This window comes from Diprion similis, chromosome 6 (genome assembly GCF_021155765.1).
Source record: "Diprion similis isolate iyDipSimi1 chromosome 6, iyDipSimi1.1, whole genome shotgun sequence".
NCBI classification, from domain to species: domain Eukaryota; kingdom Metazoa; phylum Arthropoda; class Insecta; order Hymenoptera; family Diprionidae; genus Diprion; species Diprion similis.
The window spans coordinates 15,666,268-15,680,513 of NC_060110.1; the positions used below are offsets into that span (position 1 = coordinate 15,666,268).

Genomic DNA, 14,246 nt, shown 5'->3' on the forward strand with positions numbered 1-14,246 from the left:
TTATATATATATATATATATATATATATATATATATATATATATATATATATATATATATATATATATGTTTTTCAACTAACGAGTATAGATTATACCAGCGATACATGGCATGAAATATATACGTACTATTCCGGGTAAAACGAACTTGTAATTGGGTGTTTAATTCGCCGGCCATTCACTCGGCTGCTCAGTCGTAAATGATAAATTCGTATTTGAAGCGCGAATTAATTACTGGCAAGAATTTGTCGGGCAAATTGCTTGTTTGTCTCTCCCAGGCCTCGAACAATTCCGTTAAATTACCTTCACTCTTCCGAGCTCGTCTAATCGGTTCCCTTTACCCGTTAAAGCATTTAAATATTTTCTTTCCAATTTCCATGATGAAGAAACTCTAAATCGTTTAACTTTTTCAACAGTGGGATAAAAGACCGTTTTATTGTTCCAGACGAAATCCTACGAGTTTCTTGTCGCCTTTCATGGTCAAGCATCGATTGATTCGAGACAAATAACGTCGAGGGAGGTTTCTTCTCAGCCAACTGGTGAGTTTTTTACTGATACATCACCGATTCAGGCGAGAGGGAAAAAGAAGACATAAGCGAGTAAATAAAAATAGATTATTTACTCGTAATGTAAATTCGGATTCCTGCCTCTATGAGCTACTCGACACACAACTAAAGCTCACAGTGCAATTAACCACGTGTACTCGCTATGATTGCCACGTGTAAGGCGAGCTTTTTTACATACTTGAACAAAACTTCACTCACACTGTCCCCTCTAGCACTTTTAATTACGCTTTCAGAGATGATGGCAATTAAAAGACGCATCATCTCAACTCGGGCGTCGTTGTGTTATTACGAGTTCAAATTAACCAAGTGCCAACAAATTACTTATCGTAGGTTTAATTACAAACGAGTGGGTGTGTTGGGAAGAAGTTTCAGACTTTCGTTCTTCTATCCTTTATACGTAAGAAATTAGTTCTTAGCGGATCGATGCTTCTCGTTTCGATGTAACGCACGCATCATGCGTGTTATTCCTTTCTTGTTCGCGAATTGCGTCGCCGCGAAAACCTTATTTGTTTCGTCCCACATGGTTGTTGCTTCTCGTTTCGATGTAACGCACGCATCATGCGTGTTATTCCTTTCTTGTTCGCGAATTGCGTCGCCGCGAAAACCTTATTTGTTTCGTCCTACATGGTTGTTGAAATTTTGACGAAAATTTGAGTTCTGAGTCAGGCTTGAAGACACTGACGTCGGTTTGCTGACGTATTGTACTCTAACCAAGTACTGCCTTCGCCTCGAATTACACTTTGGCAAAGGTCTTCGCCAGCGAACTAGAATGGTTTATACACATCCATGGTCATACATTATTTACACGGGAAATAGCGTACTCCGTTCACCCTTCGGCGTTGAATATTCTGCCTACGACGGTGGAGGATCTTGAACCCAAAGTTTACCGGGTAGAGTTTGAAATTACCGCTCAACGTGCGCGTTCCGTTGTTGTGTGAATTTTTCTTACCAACGGTTCGTTGCGGATTCTCTCTACAAGTTGTTCCAGTTAACAGAGACCAAAATTCGCGAGAAACTTCATCTTATAAATTTTTTCGCCCCTCTTAGAAGTCGGTATTACAAATTGAACGTGACAATGCGATTCCCTAAGAATGCAGACGGCAGACAGGATAATGCAATATAAATGATTCAATCCATTTCCATTTCAACCGTACGCTTCGTCCAAAACCTTAAGTATAATATCACCGTGTACAGAGACTTCTGACAAGACCAGAATGGTTGGTTAGGTAGACTCGTATATCATCGGCCTGGAAGGCAGAAGAGTGACAAGACTTATTCTTCTTCGGTGTAAACCGATATTGCAAACTCTGAGCCCGGCATTAAATTATAGTATTCCTACTTTGCACGAGACAGACATTCAAGAGATTCATTGTAGGAAGTTTCAACTAGTTTCCATTTCATGCTTCTGTTTTATTCTAAGTGCATCCTTTCAAAGTGTTCTGACTGTGAGTTACCGAACGACGCGTTGAGATGAAATGCTTTGATATTTTTGTTCCTAATAAATTCGTAACGCGTAGTAATGGATTGAATTACTACTCGGACACCTCAAGGATCGATGAAATTATTCAAGTTAATCTTTTTTCACTTACTAACAAGGATCGCGAAGTACAAAAGCGTGCAGAATTCTTCTCGCCTTCGAAATATTTTCTCTACAGGAACATGATGATTTTTTTTTAGTATATCAGAATTTTCATTTTCCGCTTCGAATTTTACAGTTTTTTTCATTCAATTTAAACTGTGCAACAATTCTATGGCATAAAATGCGACTCCAGCCCCGGAAGTATACAAAATTTTAGATAGAAAATGTGATGAGAATTCTTCCAGCATTCAGTCCCAACGATTGGTAACTTCTCGCATCGCATAACCAACCAGGGCATACCGACAGACAGGAAATTAGCTTTTCCGCCCTGCTTCCATCTCAAAAGATTCAGGAGCACAAAGTGTAGTTCTGTAAAATCGTGGCATTATATGGAGGCACCTTTCAGATGGAAGCGCGAGGGACGCGAGATCCAATACCGGATCTCTGGGGAATTTACACTCGTCTCGGATTCGAAAAGCGATGTACAAGTCCGGAGGTCACATAAGACACAAAGGTTTCGGGAATTTCGAAATACCATGGAATAGTTGTTCGTGATCTGTATTAATTCACCTTCGAACTGGCTTTATGCGATTTTCTGTTTCCTCGCAAAAATGGCGATAAAAAATCGGCGATATCACGTCAGAGAGGAAATCATGAATGAACGGGATTAATTAGCCGGAATTAGCGGGTGATTAGATTGGACTGTAGCACTTGGAGGCAGGTATCAGCTCTGTTGACTTTATTCAATTCGGACAGGTATATATTCAGGTCGACATCGGTAAAACAGATTTTTAACTCAATTATTCGTTTTAAAATTATAATGGTGTTTCGTAGAATGAATGAATAGCGGGAATTGGCATTGAATACTTCTTGAATGCCTTATCAAAGCGGCGGAACAAATGATTAATCCGCCGGCTTTCAATATTAATGTAGCTACAAGGAAAACAAAACCGTCATTCACCTCGGCTCGCAGGGTGAATTTGATTTTTCATTACACACACCCTTCGCTCTTCGTTCATCTCGATTTCATTATACATCTCGTTGCCCACGCGCATTAAGCATAATAGGATTACGAAAGTCCCCATTTGCAGATAATAAATTAAGAAGCGTGTAAAAGACCCCCATTGTGCAGCCTCCACGCGTATAACACACGAGCTATACGTACGTATAAGCATAAAAGCTCATACTTCATATTTACATAAGGGACTGCGAGTTGCACTCGTATAATATGCGAAATTTTTTGATTTCTTATGCACTGAAGAGAAAAATCAGAAACAGAAATATATGTGGAAATATAACAGAATATTTAGTCTTGTTCTACATGTCAATTTTTGATTTCTTTCACGTGACTAATAAAAGTAGAAATAGTTTGATTAATAAATTTTATGAATATACGTTTGCTTTTTAGTGAACCAGGTAGGATCTTGGAAATAGAATAGATTTTTGGAATTTATCAAGGATAAAGTTGGTTAAAGTTGAATTAGCTTTTTATTTCAACGTGCTACTACCTGCTGCTAATACCATCCACCAAAAACTTCAGTACTTATTTATTAACGTAAAAAAGACAAAAGCAAACCTTGTCAGTAATAAATGAAAATTTTGTTTAATATTCGATGCATGAAATCAAAATTTATTCCGAATCCCTTTTCTCGATTTGGACTCATCATAATTGTCCTGCAATACGGGAGATCTCACTCGTATTCTAATATACAAGGGTCAAAGTACCTTATCCGAATTAATTTTAGGTTAATTAGCATGAAGTGCTGTTCAGCTTGTAGAAATGATAATAATCGAAGACATCAGTCCCAGAGGGAAAGGGGGAGGGAAGAAATTCCCACTTCGAAGGCGTGCCGTATCTCGATCATCAAAATAGTACGTTTCACATCGAATGATGGCATAGCTGGACCCAAAAACCGCAATGTGCCGCGTCCTAGACAAGTGATTAGGACTTTGAAGGACTCGGTACCCGCTCTAACAATAAAATGGATTAGCGATTGCCGCGCGTGTTCGGATAAGAGAAGTTAAATGCAATCGCGTGAGAATTACGGACATTCTTCCGATTGCGCAAAATGCGTTTCGGCGCCTCGATTTTTTCGTCATCGTACGATTTTGTATTTTTCACTCCGGATGCAATCGCGAGATGGAAAATCGCTCATCGGTTTGTCGGATCGCTGCAATTTCTACGGATTGAACTAGTTTCGACTTCTCGACGCCGATGAGAACTTCGATACTTGAGCCTCTGGATTAGGTCCTTATTGTTGGACGAAGAATGCCTGGCAATCAACTTACCCGTTGGATACACCAGGATGGTGGGTCTCTTCGACTGAGGGGCCGATGGCACTGTGGGACGTCCGGCTCTCACCTCGACCGACATTTTTCCGATCCTCGTTGAGCACGTCTGGAACACATCGCGTGAAAACACAACATGAATTACAAGTTATTTCCAACGACTACGTTTCAACGTCGCCCATTAGCTCGGATTGACACTGACGTGATATAGAAGCTTCCTATTTCCGGTTGGCCGACTCGGCTTTATATTTTTTCTGTCTAAGGTCGAACTTATGAGGCTTGAATCGACTGAGCAGTGATTTTTCTTCGGAACAATAACACATGCCTGCGAAATATAACTTCTAATTTCCCCCTTAAGTAACAAAGCTTTTTTTTTAGGTGTTTAAGTATGTTGAATTAAAATATAACCCTAGTTTTTCTTTTACAGTATATCGAGATTTATTTTTATGCTCGTATTTACAGATTTTTTAACAATTTTTATGAAACAAAAAATATAATGAATATAAAATTGAATGTTTAGGTACAAAATGAACAGCGATAAGTTCAAACAAGATTCAAGAGACTAGATAAATCATAAAAACTTATATCTTTCTCTACTTTCTTCAGAACTTCTTTTCAATCAAATCACCATAAACAACAACTAATAAGGGTAGATAATATTTAAATATTAATACTACTATTAGTATACACATTTAACATAGAAACTGGAAGTGAACTTTTGTAGTGCTAAGAAAATATATTTTTTTATAGATTCGTTCGTACCTAATATCTACCGAAATTGCTACTCAGTTTTGTGGTGAGGGGGGTGGTTTAGAATTTACATTTAATTTTGCGCATGTGACGCAGCCAAATTACCACCCTGTTACCTTTACGCTTCTCACTCCGTGCCTTCGATTAATCAATAGCACGGGGCGCTCTCACCGGCGCGTGTTCTCAAATGCTCAAAGTTGAATCCGGCCGTTTATCTCTGTCAAAATTGAATGATTTGCCGATCGTATGCGCATCCAAGTTGATAACATCTACGACACGGGATGAGTCGAGGTTGATTCAAATTTGAACTTGGAATTCAAAGCAACGTCTATCGGATCTAGAACTAAACACGGCTTGTATAACAGCAGCTAGTTATTTTCGTGGGGAAAATCTTTTAATAAGTTATATTAATAACTTTTTCTTCCTTCGATTTTTCTTTCTTCCAGTCACGGGGATACGCCAAAGTGTCAGGTGAATTGAATATCAGATGACGACTCGATTAGCGGAGTCCCAATTACACGATGGAAAACTTGGCTGATGTTTTTCTTCCTCGAGCTTTCTTTCCCTGACATCATCAAACTTTCACGGAGATAAAGTCTCTCAGCGTATTGCACGAACACATTGTTACGAATTGTTGCCGATAGGAAGAAACTTAGTTACATGGCTATATTGTTGAGACACTTACGTGTAGAACGGAGCTACACTTTCTGTGCTTGTGCTTTAAGAATGCAGTTTGTTCAGTTTCAAATTAGGAATTGTTGTCTTCGCTACATTTTTATGTAGTTACAACATGAGTGTGCTAGTAGTTGATACTTTGATCAAACTTTGATATTAGGGTGTTGCAGAAAAAAAAAATTAATTTCATTTTCTTCCAAACATGTTCAAAAGTTCCATTTAGAAATAAAAATTCGCTTACTAAAATTTGAGTTGCTAATATTAACATTGAAGTTGCACATCGCTTTATTGGTAAAAATGGTTTTTGCTTCTTCTGATTTTTATGACTAGCTAACGATGCGTTGTACAGGAAATTTACAGACAGATTTTCGTAGAGAATAAAAAAAAATATATATACATATATATAATATAAAAACCAGAAGGAGCAAAAACCATTTTTCTCAATAGAAAAGTGTGAGGCACAATCTCTTAATGTCAAAATTGAAAGCTGAAATTTTAACAGGCATATTTTTCATTCCTAAACGAAATTTTTAAGCCTTTTGAAAAAAAAAACTCTTCTTTCAAAACACCCTTTTGGAATTTTCTGTTCAAAGGACACATATTGTATTCCGCCTCCGTCGAGGCCAGTAGCATCTTTTCCCTTCGTCCAACGATAACGCCTTTACTTAACTGCCTCCAGCTACGAGAGGTGTCGTCTCACAGGTCCTAACTACTACGTGACTATCCTTCGAAATACTGTTTAGCAGCTGATGCAATAAGAGCGTATTATTAAAAAATTCTCTCCGGACGTACCAGTCCTGTAAAAATATTCTGTTCGACTCTTCGGTGGGTCATGTGAGAAATTTTTTTTCAGAATCTTCTTCAACTCGTGCGAGATCCCCGTGATACCACGAACATGAACTAATTTCATCCGTGTACACGAAGATAATTTCAATACCGCTTCGTTTACTATTAATTATCCACGGTAGCAGGGCCAAGTGAATGAACAAGAAGTGAACGCAAAAGTTTACATCATGCAGTTGGTCTCTATAAGTATCATTCCGGCGATTCGGTGTGTTTCTTACGAACGATAAGCATATTAGCCGTGATTTGTTACCAGCAATAAGAAAAATAAACACCTCCAGTTACGGAATGAATGGCTCTGCGCAGCTTTGTAATTGGAAATTAGCGTCACGATGAACTAAATGAAGACGAAGTTTAATTAAAATCAACTTCGGCTAGATAGTAGATGCTATACGGTATACCAGGTGTATGACGAGGTATCCTAGTGCGTGGGTTTGCCCGACCCTCTTCACAATCAGATGTGTTTGGAAAGTAATTTAATTTAACAACCGTGCCTGCGATACAGACGTTGAAACGAAAACATGGATTAGCACTCACCCGCGAACGTTCCCTTATTGAATCGATGATAAAACACTGAGAAAACAGGACTTTAAGAAAAAGTAATCAAATTTGGATTGTTATCATTAACCGCGTACCTCGTGATCCCTGCAATGCAACTCTAACGTAGTTCCCATCAGTCGTTACTTGTTCCAGGAATCTATAGCCCAGACAGTTTGCTCCAATTATGAAAAGCTTAACTGGCAGCAATTAGGTGCTCTTACGGCGGCGCAAATGGTACCGGCTAAGTCTTTCGTTTGTTCAGTCTGTATATCGCTGGCATTAGTTTGCGGTACGTTTCGTGCCTGGCGTCGACAGGATTAATCTAGGGTGCGGCACGAGGCCGTTCACAAACTTGACCTTCCAACCTCGACTCCAGACCCTTTCTTCCGGATGATGCAAGAAACGAAGGAGTCGTTTGCCGTGCACGAGATCTCCAGGGAGGGAGCCTTGAGACGGGCACAAGGATCTATAGAGGAGCGAACGGGGCCTTGGATCTGATGTTGGGAAGAGGCGAGGGAGTCCCTTCGATCCAAGCATCAATCAAATGCATGATACGAGGGCATGACTAACGAGGGAAGAAGACATGAGCTAGTCTGGACCAGTGAAAAGTTGAGGCAAAAAATATTGCACATAGATTGCGGATAAACCGCCTTACATCGGCCACGATTTCCTCCCGAATGTGTGTGAGGAGTTATATCCACATCAGGGAAGTAATAGAAACTTACTGTCCAGAATTAGATGAAACTTTCGTGACTTTGTTCGCCGTTTATAGAACCGAGCATATTGCGTCTATTTGTTCAACTTATTTCTTTGCTCTCTCAAGCGACTAGACATATATGATCCTACTGAGGTATTTGTCCGGAGCTTCACTGTTTTGACAGGTGCACGTGCTCTGGAAGTTGCTCAGTATATCAGAAATAAAGCAGTAGAAAAATTGTTTGGGAAGAAAACTATTGCTTTCTTTCTCTAAGGAAGATCCACTCGATTCGGGTGAATCCAGTCGTGAAGTAGATAGGTTTGGGGTCACCTGATTGAACCAGGACAAAGTAGAGGATCGCTCACCGCCAGATAAGGTACCCACATTGAGGTCGACCATTCCCGAACAGATTCAGGGCTTGATGGAATGTTTTAATTGCCTGATAGTGCAGAAGTATTTCAATTATCCACAAGCTATCGATAATTGATATCATCGATGATGCAACGCGTGTCGTCAAACTTTCGTTGGGAAAGTGAATTTTTTCTGGGTTATGTTTAAATTAACTTGACAGCAACTGCATAGTTGATTTTTTGTTGCAGTTAATACCGAACTCCGCAAGTTTAATGCCGCATAATTACACTTTCCGAAACTTGGAGGGCTTTTGACTTAGATGAGAACCTCGTGCCATTGGTATTGGAAATGCGGGTTTATTATTTCAGCATAGGGCTGAGTAAGAACGATTTAAGCACCGAGTTCCATTGTTCTCGCAATGGACTGTCTTCTTATCGTTGAGCTTATTCCCATCGCTGAGTCCTTCCATGGATACGGGGTTGGGCTGTCAAAGGTTTGCACAAAACCTCCAAGTCAGCCCTGTGGCACGGCCTACACGTCTGTTGATCTTTCGGCAAAGCTTTGACAAGAACTGGATATGTTAACGATATGAAAACGCAAGCGTTGTCCGGAGTTTTGAACCAGGCAAAAAGATTGCGTTGGACTTTGAAATATGAATGTCATTTTAATGCTTTAAAATGCAGATATTTCGGTTCAAGCAGCGTCTCTCACACCGTGGAAGGAACAGACATGAATTTAGCACACGGTTTGAGTATCGATCTTATTTCGAAGGCGCAACTAAGAGTGACGAAGGAACAGCTCCGAGGGACTTTTCTGTCCGAGATGGTCACACGCTTCTCCTACTTCTCACGGACTTATCCAACTTTAGGTGGGTTTTGCAGATGGTGAGAAACCAGCTGAGTCTTACTTTTCGGAAGTAATGTCAGCTCGGCTTTTATGGCTTAGAATCAGCTCCGCGTCCCGACTTCCCTCGCCGCGTACACGCTGAAAAAAATATAATTTAGATTTCATCTTTCCTGTGGTAAATATCTGAACAGCACTTTTTTCGAATCAAATCTACATCAATTGCGGTGGATCTATTTAAGCATATTTTAGCTCTTACTATTTTGCTTTTCGAACTCTTGCCACAATTGGTTTAGATTCAACTCTGCGAAAGTGCTGTCCATGCATATATGTATCCACCACAGCAGACGTAAAAATCACAGCATTTTTCTTTTCGTACACACCTTTCATCGTGATCCTGCATTTGCGACTAGCCCGGTAGCCGACATGATTAAACTTAGCACGACGGCATATTCACTTGCATATCTACTATGGTGAGATATTCATGAAACCCACCGATATACGTGATGTGTCTTTAGCTTCGGATTATCCGCATACAAGCTCAATTATCGGTGTGGACCTCAACCCTATGCTCATGCTGTTCGTAGTTACCACGTATTTGCTACTACAGTACGAGGCGAAATGGCTATACAGGGTGTTTGCGTTTGCGAGTGTACAGGGCACAGGTGTGTGCATATACGCATTGGGTATTCCGGAAATATCCCAACTCTGGTGCATCGAGGAAGATCTCAAATTCATATCCTCTCTCAAAACGGAGATGGTATTTGTATGAGTGGGTGAACGGATCACTGTTCCACGAATCTGTTATCGACGGTATGTGCTCAACGTTGAACCGTCCACAAGGACGGTTGCGCTGGCTTGTGTCAACTCGGCATAATATACGACGCTTAAAATATCGTACCTACATTTCTCCGAGTCTTTATTCACCGTTTGATAATCACGTAGATATGGGGAGCACCTCGCACGTGCATTATTGAATTTTTGCGGCAACGCAATGTCTGCCAACTCTAGAATATACAAATATGCAATCATGCGACGTAATTCAAACTCGGCATTAACAATATTCAAGATTTGTGCGGGGCGCATGAAACGTAAATAAAATATTTTTAATACACGCTGTAAGGTAGGGTCAATATTAGTTTTCCGGAAAATGGAAACAAATTTGAAAGCTGCTTAATCGAATAATCGTTTTCGAAAACAGATTCATATGTGTTTTTATTTTGTTTTTATACCCCCGTTCATGACATGATTTCATATTACATTAAAAAAAGCTTACATCTTGCGTATCATTCTCGGTATATGAGAATTTTAGCAATATTGTTTGATCTCGTTGAGCACCTAAGTAGATTCGTAACTCACTCCAACAAGCATGTTCTTGAAAAAACGACGTGGTTGAAAAGATCTTTTCTAAAAATAAGATCAATTCCCATTTTGTCAAAAGTGATTATTCACGCACCCGCTAGGGCTTATGAAACAGAAACGAAACGTCTTTCATCGCTCAAATTCGATATTCGATATGTCAAACTGAAACTCGTACTACCGATCATATTCGCGAATAAAGGCTTCGAGCCATGACAGCGATATTTCGAGGTTCCATGTGACATTTTTTTTTCACCTGGGGAACGTTCCGTGCGACAATTGATGAAAATCCCATTAAACCGCGTTGATTGCGACTGAATAACTTCGTTGTAACTGTACGCCATATGACCAACCACCTGCCAATAGAATTTCGTTTCATCAGAGATGAAGCCTTTATCAATTCGTATCCAATAGTCCAACCATTATCAACTCGTATATGAAAGTACACGTAACAAAGGTGATGCTTTCCCACGGAGATCGAGAAAGTTCACAGATACCCGTACAATAGACTCGAAGTAACGTCAAGAAAACCTCGAGTATTCTGCCGTTTACGGTAAAAATCAATGCAGTAAACTTTTTCAGCTTATTAAATTGCTCTCCAGGGATTGGATTTGTGCTAATCGCAAGTTTTAGTACTTTTTCATATAAATTCGATTCTAAGGCAGGAGAAGAAAAAACCGTTTTTTTCGCAGAATAAACTCGTTCGTTTCGATTCAACTCACAGTTTTCTTGATGAATCGGAAAAGCTTGCAGAAAATTGCACAAATCATCATGTTACCCCCGACGAAATGGAAGGAAGCTGATACCGAATGACGTAGTTCAGAGCTAAGGGTTTTCACACCAATTTATCAATGCATCCTCCGGGACGGATTTTTCCTGCGTGCCACAACCTGAGAGAGCTTTTTTGCCAGTCTGGTTAAGTACATTAAGGGCCGTGCGTGGACTGGAGATTGGCGATTGCGGCCTGGATTATGGCCTGTACAATATTATACTAACGGTCATGGGTGCCGCGTGTTTGCGGAGTATCGTTAACCCTTAACAATTTCAGATAGGTATATAGGTACGTATCACCTACCCACCTATATGCATATTAGGGTGGCGCAAAAAACCGACTATTTTTTTTTTTTTTTTTTGAGTCTCGTGTGACAAAATGTTAGTTTTTGATGTTTTAAAAGCCCACTCCAAAGGACAGCTGAAAAAAAAAATTTTAAGAGGTCGCTCCAAATTTTTTGATATGTCAAAACTCGTCAAAAAATTAAATTGAAAAAATTGTATTTTCAGTATTTTGTTTGATTTTTAATTCATGTCGTGGTGTATTGTTATCGATTCTTTCTTACTGAATTGAAGAAAAAAAATTTATGAAATTTTAATATGAATATTAAAAGTTCGCTCGAAAAGATCTACAGAAATGCACCAAAAAATTGAAAAAAAATTATGAGCGACTGTTCAAAATTCAAATTTTGAACTGAAACTTTCGGAAACTTATTTTTTTTTTGTCTATAAAATTATACCGTGACGAAAAAAAAAATTAAAAAAAAAGAAATCTATTTTTGACGATTTCTGACGTTTTAAAAAATGTGGAGCGACTTCTTAAAAAATTTTTTTTGAACTGTCCTTTGAAGTGGGCTCTTAAAACATCAAAAACTAACATTATGTCGTACAAGATTCAAAAAAAAAAAAATAGTCGGTTTTGTTGCACCACCCTAATGCATATATACACCAAATAATCTCCTCGGCAGCATTAAAGTTTTACATTTTTCCACTGGTATTCAGCTAAAGTTTAGGGCCATACCATTTTTCAAAAATTTCAAAACTTTTCCTCGAAGATGTATATTTCCTTCACTCTTCTTCTGTGCATCTTTTTTTTTTACATTATTGTCTCCATTATTAATCGTCCAAGTGGAGTACAACAATTCGTTTCTTTGCCAAACAGACCGCACGGAAATGAAGTGAGATATGAGCTTACATTAATTCTGCCCAATGGTATGCGTTAGCTATGCATGGACATTGTACGTATATATATATATATATACGTGTTTATACGTTGTTGAGAATTTACCGCAGAACACTGCGAAACTGAGTGTGATAATTAACTGGCTCCGACATTGCGGGACAAGTAGTTAAAGTTTCTCTACGGCCAGCGTAGTCCACAGTAGGTTGTGTTGACACATAGAAGTCCATTTTAGAGGATATCCTTGCAGAGCTTAGACCAAAGATTTTTCAGGCCAAAGAGTATTGCTTAATTGTTTCTTACTGTTCCATTCTTGCCTTGCGTTTGCGAAAGCGAAGAACCGCGGCTGTAGATACCGGGTGATGCAGACAGTCCGATAAAAAGAAGAAAAAAAATGGTGAAAATGAACCACTCAACGATAATGGTGCTCGACCAACGGTGCCATCCGAAGAGGGGAGGCAACTCGAGCTTTTTATCGCAGCCACAGCAACCTTGTTTCCTGTCGACGCAATTTTCAGTCCTGTTAACGACGACGTCCAAGCTCTGAGAGCATTCTGTCAGAAATCTTCGGACGAAATATAAAGGTTTCGATCCGGGGAAAACGATCCTCACGAGCCTGAATTCTGACAGCTTGACGTTTGATCCTTTGCAGCGGAAGCCGTTTTATTAACGTCTTCGTCCAAGAAATTTCGATTGCTAGTTAACGCCTGCCAGATTTTTATTTTTTTTTTCATCAGGCTTATCAGGACTGATAATGTTCTCGGTCTTGTAAGATCGGCGGCAAAATTTCCCGTAACAACTGCGTTACGTAAGTATAGAAGCTTTTTCAAAACTGGAAGCAACCTTCTTTGCTCGTACGTTGGACTACGTCTAACCTGAAATTGCCTACCTAGTTGACTTCTAGTTCCGAAATTCCTAATTTTCAGACTTCGAATCCCTAAAATAAGAAAGAACATTTATGAACTATTGGGAACCAAGACGACGGAACGCGCGAGGAAATTTTCGGGCTACTTTTTTTCCACGTGTACGCTTTATTCAGAGTTCAAAAACAAACCAAAACTGTGATTAACTTACGATTCGATTTTCCGTAAGGATGAGTTGAGACGCTCACGAAAAGTTTTTTTTTAAGTTTTGCTGTTATTTTTCACCTTTGCTCTTCACGTTCTTCTTTATTCGACCCAAGCGTACCATTTTTTTTCTGTCTTGTATCCGCCATTCCTATTCTTCCTATGAATGTTTTTGTTTTGTAGAGAGTTTCGGTATACTGCTCGAATTCCTTGAGAGATTTAAAAGTATTCACGGAAAAATGATTAGCGCGCCTTTTTCAGGGTCTGCAAAGTGGCAAAAGTAAAATCCGAAGCCGCGGAGTGAGAATAAGAGGATAAATGTCTCGAACTGACTTTGGTCATGACTTCATAGTAGATACTGAGGGTTCAATTCATGCAAAGTTTTTGTTCCGTCTGACCAATTTTTAACGTTTTGTTCCACGTCTCTGTGACGCTTGACGAAGTCAGGAAGAAATTGACTTCTTCCCTATGTTGATTAATTACCAGTCATGACTTACACGCTGTAACTTACAAGCCAGCTCTTTATTCAATAAAAGAAGGAAAGTCATGAATCTCTTACACGTCAATCGATGTACCAAGTATGCTTTGATAAAGGAAATGGTTGTAGAAAGTTGAGTTGGAGTTGGGTCGACGAGTCTTCGCATGTTCTTTTCATACATGACTGGAATATTGCAAAAGGATCAAAGCTTTGGGAACCCGTGGATTAATATCGGTACCACAAAGCGCTGTTGACCTCG

At 39.4% G+C, this 14,246-nt stretch overlaps 1 protein-coding gene across 2 annotated transcripts in view; it reads right to left on the minus strand.

The window, feature by feature from the left end:
• The window catches only part of LOC124407630, a 44,777-nt gene that overhangs the window by 7,735 nt on the left and 22,796 nt on the right, over positions 1-14,246 (minus strand). For both annotated transcript variants that reach the window (XM_046883934.1, XM_046883935.1), the window contains exon 2: positions 4,434-4,542. In XM_046883934.1, the coding sequence (XP_046739890.1) occupies positions 4,434-4,518 (85 nt within the window). In that variant the 5' untranslated portion in view covers positions 4,519-4,542. The remainder of the gene's footprint in view (positions 1-4,433; positions 4,543-14,246) is intronic.